Raw genomic sequence first — 13,492 nt, 5'->3', positions numbered from 1 at the left:
CTCGGCCTCCTAAAGTGCTGGGATTATAGGCATGAGGCACCATGCCTGGCCTAATCTTACATATTCTAAAACCTACTAATAATCTTCATTAAAGTATATATTTTTCATCATACTCTCATCATGGCTCTTTTATAACTTAAGGCAAGAAATAAAAATAAATAAATAAAAAACCAAAAACCCTTGGCTTAGTAATTTCTACAGTGTGTTAAGAGATTTTTTTTAAAAAGCACCCTTCATGGAGGTATAAAGAACAGGGGAATATCTTTGTATCCTATGTTTATTCATTGCCCTTCTCTACCACCTTGTAAGTTCTATGAGGACAGAGACCATATCTTTTTTATTTACCAGCAAAACCTCAGTGACTAACATGCTGCCTGATACAGATGTTCAACAAAGGAGGGAAGGGAAGAAAAAAAAGGAAATCAGTATATCAGTCAATTACAAATAGACCTACAGCATTGTAGAAGCTGGGAGAGAAAGAAATTTCACTTTGTCTGAAATATGCCATTCAGCAATGTTAAAGAAGGAACTGAACTTACCTAATTACAAAAAACCTGAACAGCAATGCTCAGGATTCCATTAAACTCAGGCTAATATTATTCCTAGAGTACCAGGTATTTGTATGATGCTGACATAAGAGCAAAGGCCAAAATGTATGTGTTTCAGATAGTCTTCAATACAAATATTATAGAGTGGAAGGTTTAAAAACTTAAGACTTTGTGGAAATTAAGTTTCAGAGAAAAAAACTATACAAAAAAGGTGTATGTGATCAGGAAGATTCTGACTCATAAAATACTGAGTAAGCAGCTGGTTAACTCAGTCTGGCAGGATCCAGATAAGGGAGTTTGGTGAAAGCTCACCAGCAGGTACCTGGGTATTTTGGCCTCATTGCCCTCAATCTGCTACTCCGTCGTCTACGTTTTCGCACCTCCAGAGACAGGAGCTTCCTCTCGTAAAGTGCAGCATGCAGCTTGGCCTTTGAATTCAGGCTCTCTATCTTCAATTCTGGCGCTCCATCGGCAGTCATTCTAGGGGAAAAGCAACATGGTAGCTACGACCTTCAGAAAGTTCTCTTTCATTCCAAGGCTATGCTTGCCAGAATTCTGTAATGCTGACACACCGGACATGGTAACTCAAGTGAATTCTAAAAGTTTGACAGATAAAGAGGAACACTAGAATCTACGTTAAAACCTCACTAGTGACCCATTTGAATTTACTAAATATTCTGAAAAAGATATGTGGCTAAAGGCAATGTTTAAGACCTTTAAGTATTCAGTGATACTGATTATTACTTTACCGCAGGGATTATAAAGTGCCACCCAACACCTTATGCTTAAAATACTTTACACCTTAAAAATGACCACATGTTAATTCTTAAGTTGAGTGGTGGCAAATGGTGTTTGTTTCATTTCTATCCATTATAACTTACTCAGCATTTTATAAATATACTTTTGAATGTATATAAAATCTAAACAATATAGATTTAGCAGAGGTTCAGATGAGGGGAAGAAAGGCTGATGATCTGTGAATATGCGAGGGAGCACCGAGTTGACTGAGACGCATAGAAGTGTCTTAGTGAAAAACTACCAAGCCCTAGGGACTTACCAAGTCTCAAGCATCCCAACATGAGGAAATGCCAAGGCACCCACCCTCCTTTAAGATCCTAATTAGCTACAGGAGAAGGTGAAGCAAGGTGGCAGGGACCTTACAGGCATTAAGTACAGGTCAGGAGTTAGAGTCAGAGGCACAGACAGGGGAAAGAAGTAGAGATAGGACAAGGCCAAATACATCAGGTCAAGAATGAGAAATGGGATGTGGAAAGGGGGCTGGCACCAGATACATTAGGCATTAAAGTAAGACAAATCACAAATCAGGGAGTGACTGATATGAGGCCCAATCTATACAAGGACTGAGCAAAATACAGGAGAGACAGCCATAACCAAGTCATCAAAGAGAGGGCTCTGGATCACCAGGTCAGAAAAGCAGTATCTGTATCAGTGACTGAAATCATGTAGCCAACTCTCTCCGCCCAACCTCGAAATCGAATCGGTTGGCTGTGAACTCTCTAGAACTCAAAGTGTGTTCACTTTGAGGTCAAGAAATCATCCTAACTTCTCTGGGAGTTTTCAGTCTCTGAGTATAATAAAAAGGCTGTGTCATTTGGTCTATTTAGGACCTTTTTGATAGGGATTTCTGGGTGGATGGAATGGATGGTAAGTCTTTTGGAGGCTTTGTCTCCGGAGTAGGACACAGAGCCAAAAACAGGAAGGTCCTGGCACTGGGAGCAGAAATGGGAAGCAAATCAACGAACTTTAAAAATAGTTCAAATGTATTTTATCAGAGTCTCAAAGAGCAAACACACACACACACACACACACATACACACAAACACACACAGAGAGAGAGCTATAGAAATAAACTTTTAGCCACTTCAATAATAAAGAAAATAAAATAAATCTGATAGAAAAATAAAATCATTTAAACAATGTATTTAATAATGTCTGGCTAACCTGGTCAATTTTGTATTTCTTTTTTAACTTGGTCAAATTTGAAAACCGTATGGACAAACATGGGCATAGTTTAACACCGACATCGTTATCTCATAAACACACAAACTCTCTCTCCAAAGACATGTCTCTTAAAAACTTAATGTGGTTGGAGACAATTTAATGTCTGAGGTCATTCTAATTAAATGAGTGGAAGTTAATTCAACACCCTAATAAATTAAAGCCCAGTGTTTACGTTCATGAAGCACTGTTCATTATAAAAACAAGAGTTTATATTGTCTACATTACACTGTCTACATTGTCAAGAACTCCATTCTTTAGGAAAAAAAGAGATTTCTTTTTATCAACAAAAACTCAAAAAATAAACTTTTGAAAACATGAATGCTAAAAGCTCAGAGATATGGAGAAGCTACTACAAATCTCTTTCTCCAAAGATACTTTAAAATAACAACTAGGAACTAAGAGATCCTGGATAAACAGATAAATCCTAAATAGTACAAGGGATGGAGGACAGGGAATGTTGGGTAAAGTATGAATCCGATAGGCCAGAATAATAGTTCTATGAGGGCAAGGACCATGTTTGCCTTATATCACTGTATCTTAGATGCTTATGAGATAGTCCAGCACACAGCTGACTTGCCATAAATATTGGTTAATAAACAACTGAATTTCCTAAAAATGAGTTGATTATCCTTTTAGCTACGTCTTTCTCATTTACTTTCTCCAACTATTTATGTATTTATGTATTTATTTATTTATTTATTTATTTTTGAGACGGAGTCTCTCTCTGTCGCCCAGGCTGGAGTGCAGTGGCACCATCTCGACTCACTGCAACCTCTGCCTCCTGGGTTCAAGCAATTCTCCTGCCTCGGCCTCCCAGGTAGCTGGGACTACAGGCATGTGCCACCACACATGGCTAATTTTTTGTATTTTTAGTAGAGATGGGGTTTCACCGTATTAGCCAGGATGGTCTCGATCTCCTGACGTCATGATCCACCCACCTCGGCCTCCCAAAGTGCTGGGATTACAGGTGTGAGCCACCACGCCCGGCCCTCAACATTTTTTTTTGAAAATATTTAAACAAAAGTTTAAAGAATTATGCAATGAACAACCATATACCTACCTACCACCTAGTTTCTACAATTAACATTTTACTATATTTTGTTTTGTTATGTATATATTCAATCATAAATCCCTCCATTCATACATCAATCTATCTAGTTTTTAAAGCAATTCAAAGTTACAGACATCACTGCATTTTGCTCCTAAACATTTCAACATGCATATCATTACTATCTAGAGTTCAATAATTGTTTTATAGAACTGTGTTTGGTAAGCTAAAAGTTACGTACAGTGACATATCCAAATATTAAATGTCCACTTAATGAGTTCTGACAAATGCCTAGAGCTTTATAACCTAAACTCTTAACATTACTATCACCTCAGAAGTTCTCATGCCACTTCCCACTCAATCCTTCCCTAACGTCCTAAAGGTAATCACAGTTGTGAATTTTTCATCATGTATTCGTTTTGCCTGTTCTAGAATTTCATAAAAATGAAACCATACAGTATGAACTGTTTTGTGTAAGGCTTCTTTCATTCAGCATGCTTTTGAGATTCACTCATGTGTGTATCAGTATTCATCCCATTTTACTTCTGAGCAGTAGGTCACTGTCTGAATAACCCACAGTTATCTGCTCTCTTGTTGGACACCTATGTTATTTCCTGTTTTGGAGCATTACGAATAAAGCTACTATGAATGTATTTGTACAAGCCGTTTTTCTTCTGTGTAGATCTCAAAGTGAAATTTGTGTATTTCTAACAAACTGCCAGTCGCTTCCTAGAGTGCCTGTACCAGTTTATGCTGTCAACGACGATTTATCACAGTTCTGTTAGTTCCACATCCTTACCGACATTTAGTATTGTCAGTATAGTATCAGCCATTCTGCTAGATGTTCAGTGGTATAATGTGGTTTTAATTTGTAATTCCCTAATAACTAATGTTGTTAAGCGCATTTTCATGAGCATATTGGCTACTCATATGTCTTCCTTTTGAAGGGTCTGTTCAAACATTTTACCCTTTTGTAACTGGGTGGACGGTCTTTTTATTATTGAGTTGTGGGAGTTCTTGATAGTTCCTAGATATCAATCCTTTGACAGATACGTTTGATGCGTATTTCCACTCAGTCAGTGGCTTGCCAAATCATCTTCCTAACAGTATCTTATAACAAAGTTTTTAATCTTGAGAAAATATAACACTATTTGTGTTTTATTGCTTTCTGTGTCATGTCTAAAAACAGCCAAGCCCAAAGTCACAAAGATATTATGTTTTCTTCAATAGGTTTTATAGTAATAGTTTTTATATCTATGAATCATCTCTAATTTCTATGGAAGATAGCGGTTGGGGTTCATTTTTTAAAATATGATATTCAGTTGTTCCATCCCCATTTTTAAAAAATAATTTCCTTTCACCATTGGATTACTTTGACCATATAAATGTGGGTCTATTTCTGGGCTTTCTATTCTGTTTCAATGTGATCAGTTTGCCAGTATCTTGAATACTGTACAATTACAGTATTTAGGTCAAGTACTTTAAGTCTTTTTCAAGATTACTTTGGATATTCTGAGTCCTTTGTATTTGAATATAAATTTTTAAATGTTGGTCCGTTTCTTTTAAAAAATCCACCAGAATAATGATTGAGATTGCACTGGATCTTTACATCACTTTGAGGAAAATGGCTATTTTAACTATATTAATTCTTCTAATCGACAAATATGGTATATCTCTCCATTTATTTAGGTCTTTTTAAATTTCTTTCAGTATTATTTAATAGTTTTTACTGAATAGGTATTAAACATGTTTTGTTAAATTTATTCCTAAGTATTTCATATTTTCAAATGCTGTTGTAAATATATTTTAAAATTTCATTTTCCAATTATTTACTACTAGTACATTAAGATACAATTGATTTTAGTATGTCAATCTTGTATCCTAAGACCTTGCTAAGTTCACTTCTGTGTTCTTGTAGTTATAGATGCCTTAGGATTTTCTACTAACCTGATTATGTCATCCAAAAATAGACATTTTACTTCCTCCTTTCCAATCTGTGTGCATTTCTTTTTTGCTGCCTTGCTTTACTATACTAACGTACAATGTGAATAAAAGTGGTATGGGTGGACATCTTGCCCTATTACAAATCATACAGAAAAAGCCTTCAATATTTTACTGAATATGATGATAGCAATAGGTTTTTCATGTAAGTCCTTTATCAAATTAAAGAAGTTTCCTTCTATTTCTGATTTGCTGAGTTTTTCTCATAAATATGTGTTGAATTTCATCAGTTGCTTTTTTGGGATATCTAATGAAAAGATAAATCTAGTTTTTCCCCTGTAATTAATATGGTGAATTTCAATGACTAATTTTCAAACGTTAAGCAATACTGGGGAATACTGGGGAAAATCTCAGTCATATGTATTATCCTTTTTATACTGGCAGATTAGATTTGCTAAATATTAAAAAATTTTGTGTCTTTGTTCATGAAGGATATTAGCCTGTAATTTTCACTTCTTCTATTTTAATGTCTTTGTCAGGTTTTGGCATCATAGTCATGCTGGCATCATAAGATGAACTGGGAAGTGTCCCTTCCTATATTCTTAAAAGAATCTGTATAAGATTGGTGCTATTATTCCTCAAATGCTTGACAGAATTCAATAGTGAAACCAGAGAGCCCAGAGTTTTCTCTACAGGAAAGTTTTTCATTACAAATTCAATTTTCTCAACAGATACAGGGCTTTTCAAAATTTCTACTTCAGCTGGTATCAGTTTGGGTGTTTGCCTCCACATTCCCCCCACCACAAAGAACTGTCATTTCATCTAAGTTGTCAAAGTAATGGAATAAAGTTGTTAATAATATTGCCTTAATAACCTTTTTCCTCACCTTAGTATCCACTTTATGTCTGTTGAATCTATAGTGAAATCCTCTCCTTTCTATCTGATGATATTGGTAATTACTGTCTTTTCTCTTTATTCTAGATCAGTCTACCTAAGGGTTTATCAATTATGCTACCTTATCAATGAACACACTTTGGATTTTGTTAATATTCTTTATTGTTTGTTTTATATTTGATTTCTGCCTTTCCTTTCTTCTACTTACTTCTACTACTTTCTTCTACTTACTCTGCTTTTTTCAGTTTCTTAAACATTAGAACCCTGATCTCAGTCCTCAGTTTCTAAGGTAAGCATTTAAACTTATAATTTCCCCCAAAGTACTACTTTAGCTGTAGTGCACATAACTTGACATATTTTTACTACCATTCAGTTCAAAGTATTTTGTAATTTTCCTCATCATTTCTTCTTTGACCCATGAATTATTTAGAAATGTTGTTTAATCCCCAAGTATGTGAAGATTTTCTATTGTTATTGATACTCAATTCTATTGTGGCCAAAGAACATATTCTATATCATTTAAATCCTTTTAAATATATTAGGACTTGTTTCATGCTCCAGCATATGGTCTATCATATGCCAGCTTGCATTTGCTTTTACCTTTACAGAGCCCAAAATCCCTATTGATGGCAATACAAAATGAGTGCCAAAAAATGAAGAACAGAACTCAGTGATCTTGATATATTCTTAATGTTTAAGATTTTTTTCTTTTTTCTCAATTTCCAAATTAACAGCAGTATGTTATACAAAGCATATTTCTCGACTCAAAACTAGAGAAAACTTATATACCAAGGGTGACTTTCTATTTGGAAACAAGCTACAAACTTGATTTAGCTCAGTTTTCCCTTAACTAAATGACAATCATAATATATTCCTTCTTTAAAGAAAAATTAGATTTATGCTTTAAAGGGCTCTCTGCCTAAATGAAAGTCCACAGGTGTTTTGTATACTTTCAGTTCTGTGGCAAACTAGAAACAGGTTCTCCTCTGTACCATGAGGCACAGAGCTGTGTGCCTCTGGCATGTCAAGGCCAAAACATAAACTCTTACTTGAATCTAACATGACAGTGGTTTCAAAATCTCATTAATTCTCTTACACAGCTAAACGAGAATACCATCTTCAGTTAGAATAATATACCTGTAGTTATAGTGAAGTAAATCTCAAACTTAGTTTGTAAAAAGTGGCCACAAAACACTTTTTCAATAGAAAAAAATTTTATGTTACTATTCGAGCTGAACCAAACTAAAAATGGTTATATAAGGTATTATGCTTAGTCTGTGCACGGTCACATATTATGCACATGGAAAGAATTTCTCAACTTTTAAAAGGCAATTACCGTGTTCTTCCTGTCAGTAAGCTTCTTCTTGGGTTTCCCCTACAGAAGCAGAAAGGACAACTGGGTTAGAGAATGCTATTCAGATAGTCTCTCTTGAGTTCACACACACATGTACTCCAGAAATTTTTAATACAGAAATTCAAAATGAAATTAGGCCAAGGAGGGCATCTTTGCAGAAAAGCAGACAGATAAATTGAGAACATTCTCATAAAAGAGTAGAGTGGTGTGAGTTGGAGGGACATCAATAAAAAACAAGAGAGAAGACAAATAAATTATAGAGAAAAATTGTAACAATTATTTGTATTTGTTTATCTATTTACAAAGCAAACTGCTTATTCATCACAACAACCCTGTGAAGAAGGTTGTTAATTAGCTCCATTTATAGAAAGGAGCAGGATAAGATACTTTTTTGACCTGCCATGGCCAGAGCTTAAAGGGCTTACATCTGAGCCCCTGGCTTAGGTCTCAAACTGCAGTGCTCTTTCTACTTTCATTGAACTGTTTTAGGAAAAGAAACCAAGTTCAATTCTCACGGGGTTTAAAAGGGATGCTCATCAGAAATATATTTTCCACAATTAAAAAAAAATTCTGTATTAAAAGGCTGGGCGCATTGGCTCACACCTGTAATCCTAGCACTTTGGGAGGCCAAAGCAGGGGGATTGCCTGAGCTCAGGAGTTTGAGACCAGCCTGGGCAACACGGTGAAACCCCGTCTCTACTAAAATACAAAAAATTAGCCAGGCGTGGTGGTGTGCACCTGTAATCCCAGCTACTTGGGAGGCTGAGGCAGGAGAATTACTTGAACCTGGGAGGCGGAGGTTGCAGTGAGCCAAGATCGTGCCACTACACTCCACCCTGGGCGACAGAGCGAGACTCCATCTCAAAAAAACAAAACAACAACAACAACAAACCTCTACTGAAGAAAGATACTCTCCATTGTCTCTAAACTAGGGCTGGGCTCTAACCACAGAAATTGAGTGCTACTCATGTTAAAATAGGGTTTTGTTTTTCTTTTAAAACACTCTCAAGTTCCTTTCATTTAACACTCTTAAAAAATTTCCGGCTGGACAGTGGCTCACGCCTATAATTCTAGTACTTTGGGAGGCCGAGGTGAGTGGATTACTTGAGGCCAGGAGTTCCAGACCAGCTTGGCCAACATGGCAAAACCCTGCCTCTATTAAAAAATGCAAAAATTAGCCGCGTGTGGTGTCATGAGCCCATAATCCCAGCTGCTTGGGAGGCTGAGGCAGGAGAATTGCTTGAACCCAGAAGGAGGAGGTTGCAGTGAGCCAAGATTGCATCACTGCACTCCAGCCTGGGCAACAGAGTGAGACACTGTCTCAAAAAAAAAAAAAAAAAAAAAAGTTCCCAGTTTTACCTGTACTCATTTATGTACATGTGTTTTTAATTCAGTACACTTTTATTGCCTATGTAGGTTCATCTACCCACCACAGAAAAGATACTCAGTGATTACATCACCACAAAGATCCCCTATGTTGCCCTTTTATAACTACCCATACCTCTTAAACCCTGCCCCATTAATCTGTTCCCCATTCTAAAACTCTGTCATTTCAAAAATATTATATAGAGTCACATAACGTGTTTTGATATTGGTTTTTTTGTAGAGACAAATGCAATGTAGATGACATGTAAAGAAAAATCCAGTGAAAAGGTAAGTCTTCACCAAGATGTTTTGTCTTTCTTTTCCCATGTTTTCTATCCATGTTAATGTCCTGATATTGTCAGGTAATCATCAGAAAGTCTCAAAATGATTTTAAGTTTTTCACCCAGATAATGGTTTTCTCCAGTAATTGGCAATCATGACTTTACATTATCATTACCTGGGCAGCTTTTAGTAAGTACCAACACTTCACTCTGGGTGGGGGTGGGGGTGGGGTGGGGTGAACAGGACATAAGCCAGCATTAAAGCTACTGCCATAGTGTAAGACAGTATGTAAGATACTGTTTGCCAGGACAGGGTGGGTAGGCTGGGGAGGAGTCAAGAAGGTAAGGAAGGTAGTCAAAAGTAACCTAAAAGAAATGAGTAGAGAATTAGTTTGAAAGTAGTTCTAACAATAACAAAATTAATTAGATTTGCAAGAAAGAAAACATCAGTTCAGATTGATAAGCGAATAGATTTATTGGAAGATACGAGGACTTGCTACAAACACAATCTCATTGTTTTCAGTGCATGTTTCCATGTGTGTGCCCACCACGCGGTAGGTTCTTGATACTGACAAAGATGAACATAACAAAGTACCTACTCTTAAGAGCCAACCTGGAAAGTACAAATTAGTCAATAGGCAATTATACAATCTGGGAATCTAAATTAGACTGAGTTAGGATAAAAGAAGGGCTGGGAGTACCTCTTCCTAATCTAGGATAGAGGAGGAGGGACAAAGTTAGAAGAATTTAGGGATGGAATGAAGGCCATTCCAAAAGAAGGGGAGTTTGTAAGAACAAGGATGTATATAAGAGCAAGTAGAAATGGCCATGAGTTGGTGTGGAAAGGTGATGATTAGGCTAAAAAGGTAGGCATGGGTAGATCATGAGGGTTTTTCTTAGCTAAACAGGAAAAATTATGTTTTTTTAAATCAAAGTTTTAGAATGCTTCATAAGCAGGAGCTGTTAACTGGGGCCTGAAGAAAGAATGCAGGGAGTATACAAACTTGGATAGAAAAAAACTTACATCCTCTAATTGAAATTTAGCATTTCCTCCATATAAATGTAGGAAACTATCCACAGTAGTGGATTAATGTGACTTCATTACCAAAAGAAATAATGCATCTATTTTCATATTACTTTAGAATTATTACAACAATTTTGAAATAATGTCAGTATTTATCATTCTTTGAAATTACGGTAGGTATCAGATCTGCTGCTAGGTCTTACTATTCAATATGTTAACAAAGAGGCACATGTATTATTATATCTCAAATTGTTTATTTTTGGCTACTCCTAGGCAGATGCTTCCTCATTTTGGCTAATGTAGTGGTCCCCACAATGCCTACTCTGCCCTCCTTCCCCTTCCTGGGAAACCCAAGTATAGAAAGATCCAGCCTCAAGCGCAGGGTCCACGTCAGTTCAGAAACAGACCTACATAATCTGTGAAGCAAACTACCTGTCTTAAGCAAACAGTTCATTACTTCTAAATATGACTGGACAGAGATCACCATACATTTGCAGATATATAAAAGTTAAAACTAGAAAGAATAAGATGAATAAATACAACTAATCCATAAGAATTAAAATAATGCAAAAAAACAGAAAGGAACTTTAAACCATCTAAAATAGAGATTTGAAAAGACATTACATCCATGAAATACTAAAACTATTCAAAAAGCAAAAATAGTTCTTGTATATTAAAAACACACTTGCCAAAATAAAAAACTAAATTAAACACCCCTATCCTGTGTGGGTAATAAATAACGATATAGATATGAAGACCAATTTAGTTTTGGAAAACAAAATCCAAGAAATCTCCAAGAATTTAAAGCTAAGAGGCAAAACCAAAAGTATAAAAACAGTAAAGAAATATGGAGGCTATAGCCAAAATTTATCTAACAGGAATTCCACAAGGAGAGAAAAGAAAGGATAAGGGAAGTACTTCCCACAGCTGAAAGACTGAAAGGCTGCACTCACTGCATAACCAAAATAATGGAACACAGCCTGGTAAAGTATCGAAACTCTAAAGGTAAAAGAAACCTTGTAAAAGTTTAGGGGAGGAAAAACCCACAGGTTTTATATATATAAAGAAATGAGATTGTGTCTTCTACATAAATCCAAAGATCTCTTTCTTTAGAACCTACATTACTTAATCGTAATTACCACAAATTTATAGAGACAAATTGCAAATCCCATGTATTTCCTGATACTAGATCATGAAATTGCAGATGGTTAAAATATGGGTATCTATTTTAAGAATCCTTCAAAAAAGGATTTTTTTTGAAACCTACATCAAAATAATATAGGTTTTTCTAAATAACTAGGGTGCCTTATTTTGATAATCAATTAATGAACTATAGTGCAATGCAGTTATGTCTCAGGGGCTAAAAGTATGTGGAACTAAGCAGCCCTGATTGCTGTGCTATTTAAATTCCAATGTCTGTTTTCCATCATTTCCTTCTATTTTCCCTTGTATTGAGATTATCAGTTGTCATTTCTTATAAAAGTTTCAGTGTATTTACTTTATGAATTACCTCCCCTCCACTTTTTCCAATCTGATAATTCTAATCTCTTCTGGTCTAGAAAAACAAATAATCATGTCTATTAAAACTGCATCTAAAGTATAATGGCACTGAGTAAAGGCCTTCCTTAAAGAAGAATAAAGTTTAAGGCATCTGTTAAAATTGCTCAAAGATCGTTATAGCTTAATTTTTGTCTTTTGGAAATGTTACAAAGTGCTGAGAGTTCATGATAAATTCTGGGAAAATGAGTCATTATATCATCCTTTCTACAGGACTTTTTTTCTAGCAGAGATTTTACATAAAGACTTTTATAAGGTCTCTTTCCTTCTTTTACATGTACTTTCTTTTAATCTTGTGATCTAGTCCTAAATTTAAAGTTTAGCAAATCTCTACCTGTCCTGGAAGAGGCGTGTTGCCAGCATATAGTTCATTGAGGTCTTATGCTCGAGGTAGGACCTGAAAGGCAAAGAAAGAAACCGGTTATTTCTTAAGCTAGTTCAAGAGGAAAATGTAGAAATAAAACCATGAATCAAGCACAGAAGTAACAGGGGTACTTATATACTGTTTTTAAAGAAATATACTGTTTGTAAAGTGGCAAAGGAAAAGACTATTGCTCAAATTTAAATTGTAAGACACTAGAACAGAAACAAATAGAATAAAAAGAATAAGGAAAAAGAGGATTTAATTTAGAAAACAGAAAGAAAAACCAGCATTTCTTGGATTAATAGATAATATGCTAAATTCAGAAAATAATACTGAAAGATAAAAGAAAAATTAACAAAAATTTATATATAGGTCAAATGAAACTGGGAATAGGAGACGCATAAAGGGCCTGAAAATGTAGATAAGAGACTGTTTCAATCATGTTATTCCCTAACTTAAGAGCTTTCAGTGGCTCCTAGATGTCTACTGCTAAAGGCAAATACTTTCTCTTCCAAAGTTTCAAAAGTTGGATCATCTGTAACATCAATTCATTCACACTCTCTCCACACAGTTGCCTGACACGGATCCTACAGTAGAGTCAGCCAAGTCTCTCTAGAATTCTGTCAGAGGCGTTTGAACTAGAGTAACTCCATCTTGAATAGGGGCTGGGTAAAATGAGGCTGAGGCCTACTGGGCTGCATTCCCAGATGGTTAGGAATTCTAAGTCACAGGATGAGACAGGAGGTCCGTACATGATACAGCTCATAAACATCTTGCTGATAAAACAGGGAGCAGTACAGAAGCCAGGTAAAACCCACCAAAACGAAGACGGCACTGAGAGGAACTCTGGTTGTCCTCACTGCTACACTCCCAGGCGCGCCAGGACAGTTTACAAATGCCATGCCAATGTCAGGAAGTTACCCTATATGGTCTAAAAGGGGGAGGCATGAATAATCCACCCCTTGTTTAGCATACAATCAAGAAATAACCATAAAAATGGGCAACCAGCAGCCCTTGGGCTGCTCTGCCTATGGAGCAGTCATTCTTTTATTCCTTTACTTTCTTAATAAACTTACTTTCACTTTACCATATGG

At 35.9% G+C, this 13,492-nt stretch overlaps 1 protein-coding gene across 50 annotated transcripts in view; it reads right to left on the bottom strand.

Moving 5' to 3' along the window:
• TTLL5 (tubulin tyrosine ligase like 5) overlaps positions 1-13,492 on the bottom strand; it is a 291,003-nt gene that overhangs the window by 188,919 nt on the left and 88,592 nt on the right. For 31 of the 50 annotated variants that reach the window (XM_073997878.1, XM_073997885.1, XM_005561833.5 and 28 more), the window contains 3 exons: positions 12,369-12,431; positions 7,790-7,828; positions 871-1,028 (listed from right to left, as the gene is read on the bottom strand). In XM_073997878.1, coding sequence (XP_073853979.1) covers positions 871-1,028; positions 7,790-7,828; positions 12,369-12,431 — 260 coding nt within the window. The remainder of the gene's footprint in view (positions 1-870; positions 1,029-7,789; positions 7,829-12,368; positions 12,432-13,492) is intronic. The other 19 variants (XM_073997882.1, XM_073997883.1, XM_073997892.1 and 16 more) reach the window with 1 other exon arrangement.

The sequence above is a fragment of the Macaca fascicularis genome, chromosome 7, assembly GCF_037993035.2.
Source record: "Macaca fascicularis isolate 582-1 chromosome 7, T2T-MFA8v1.1".
Classification (NCBI taxonomy): domain Eukaryota; kingdom Metazoa; phylum Chordata; class Mammalia; order Primates; family Cercopithecidae; genus Macaca; species Macaca fascicularis.
This window is presented reverse-complemented; position numbering and strand designations above follow the sequence as displayed.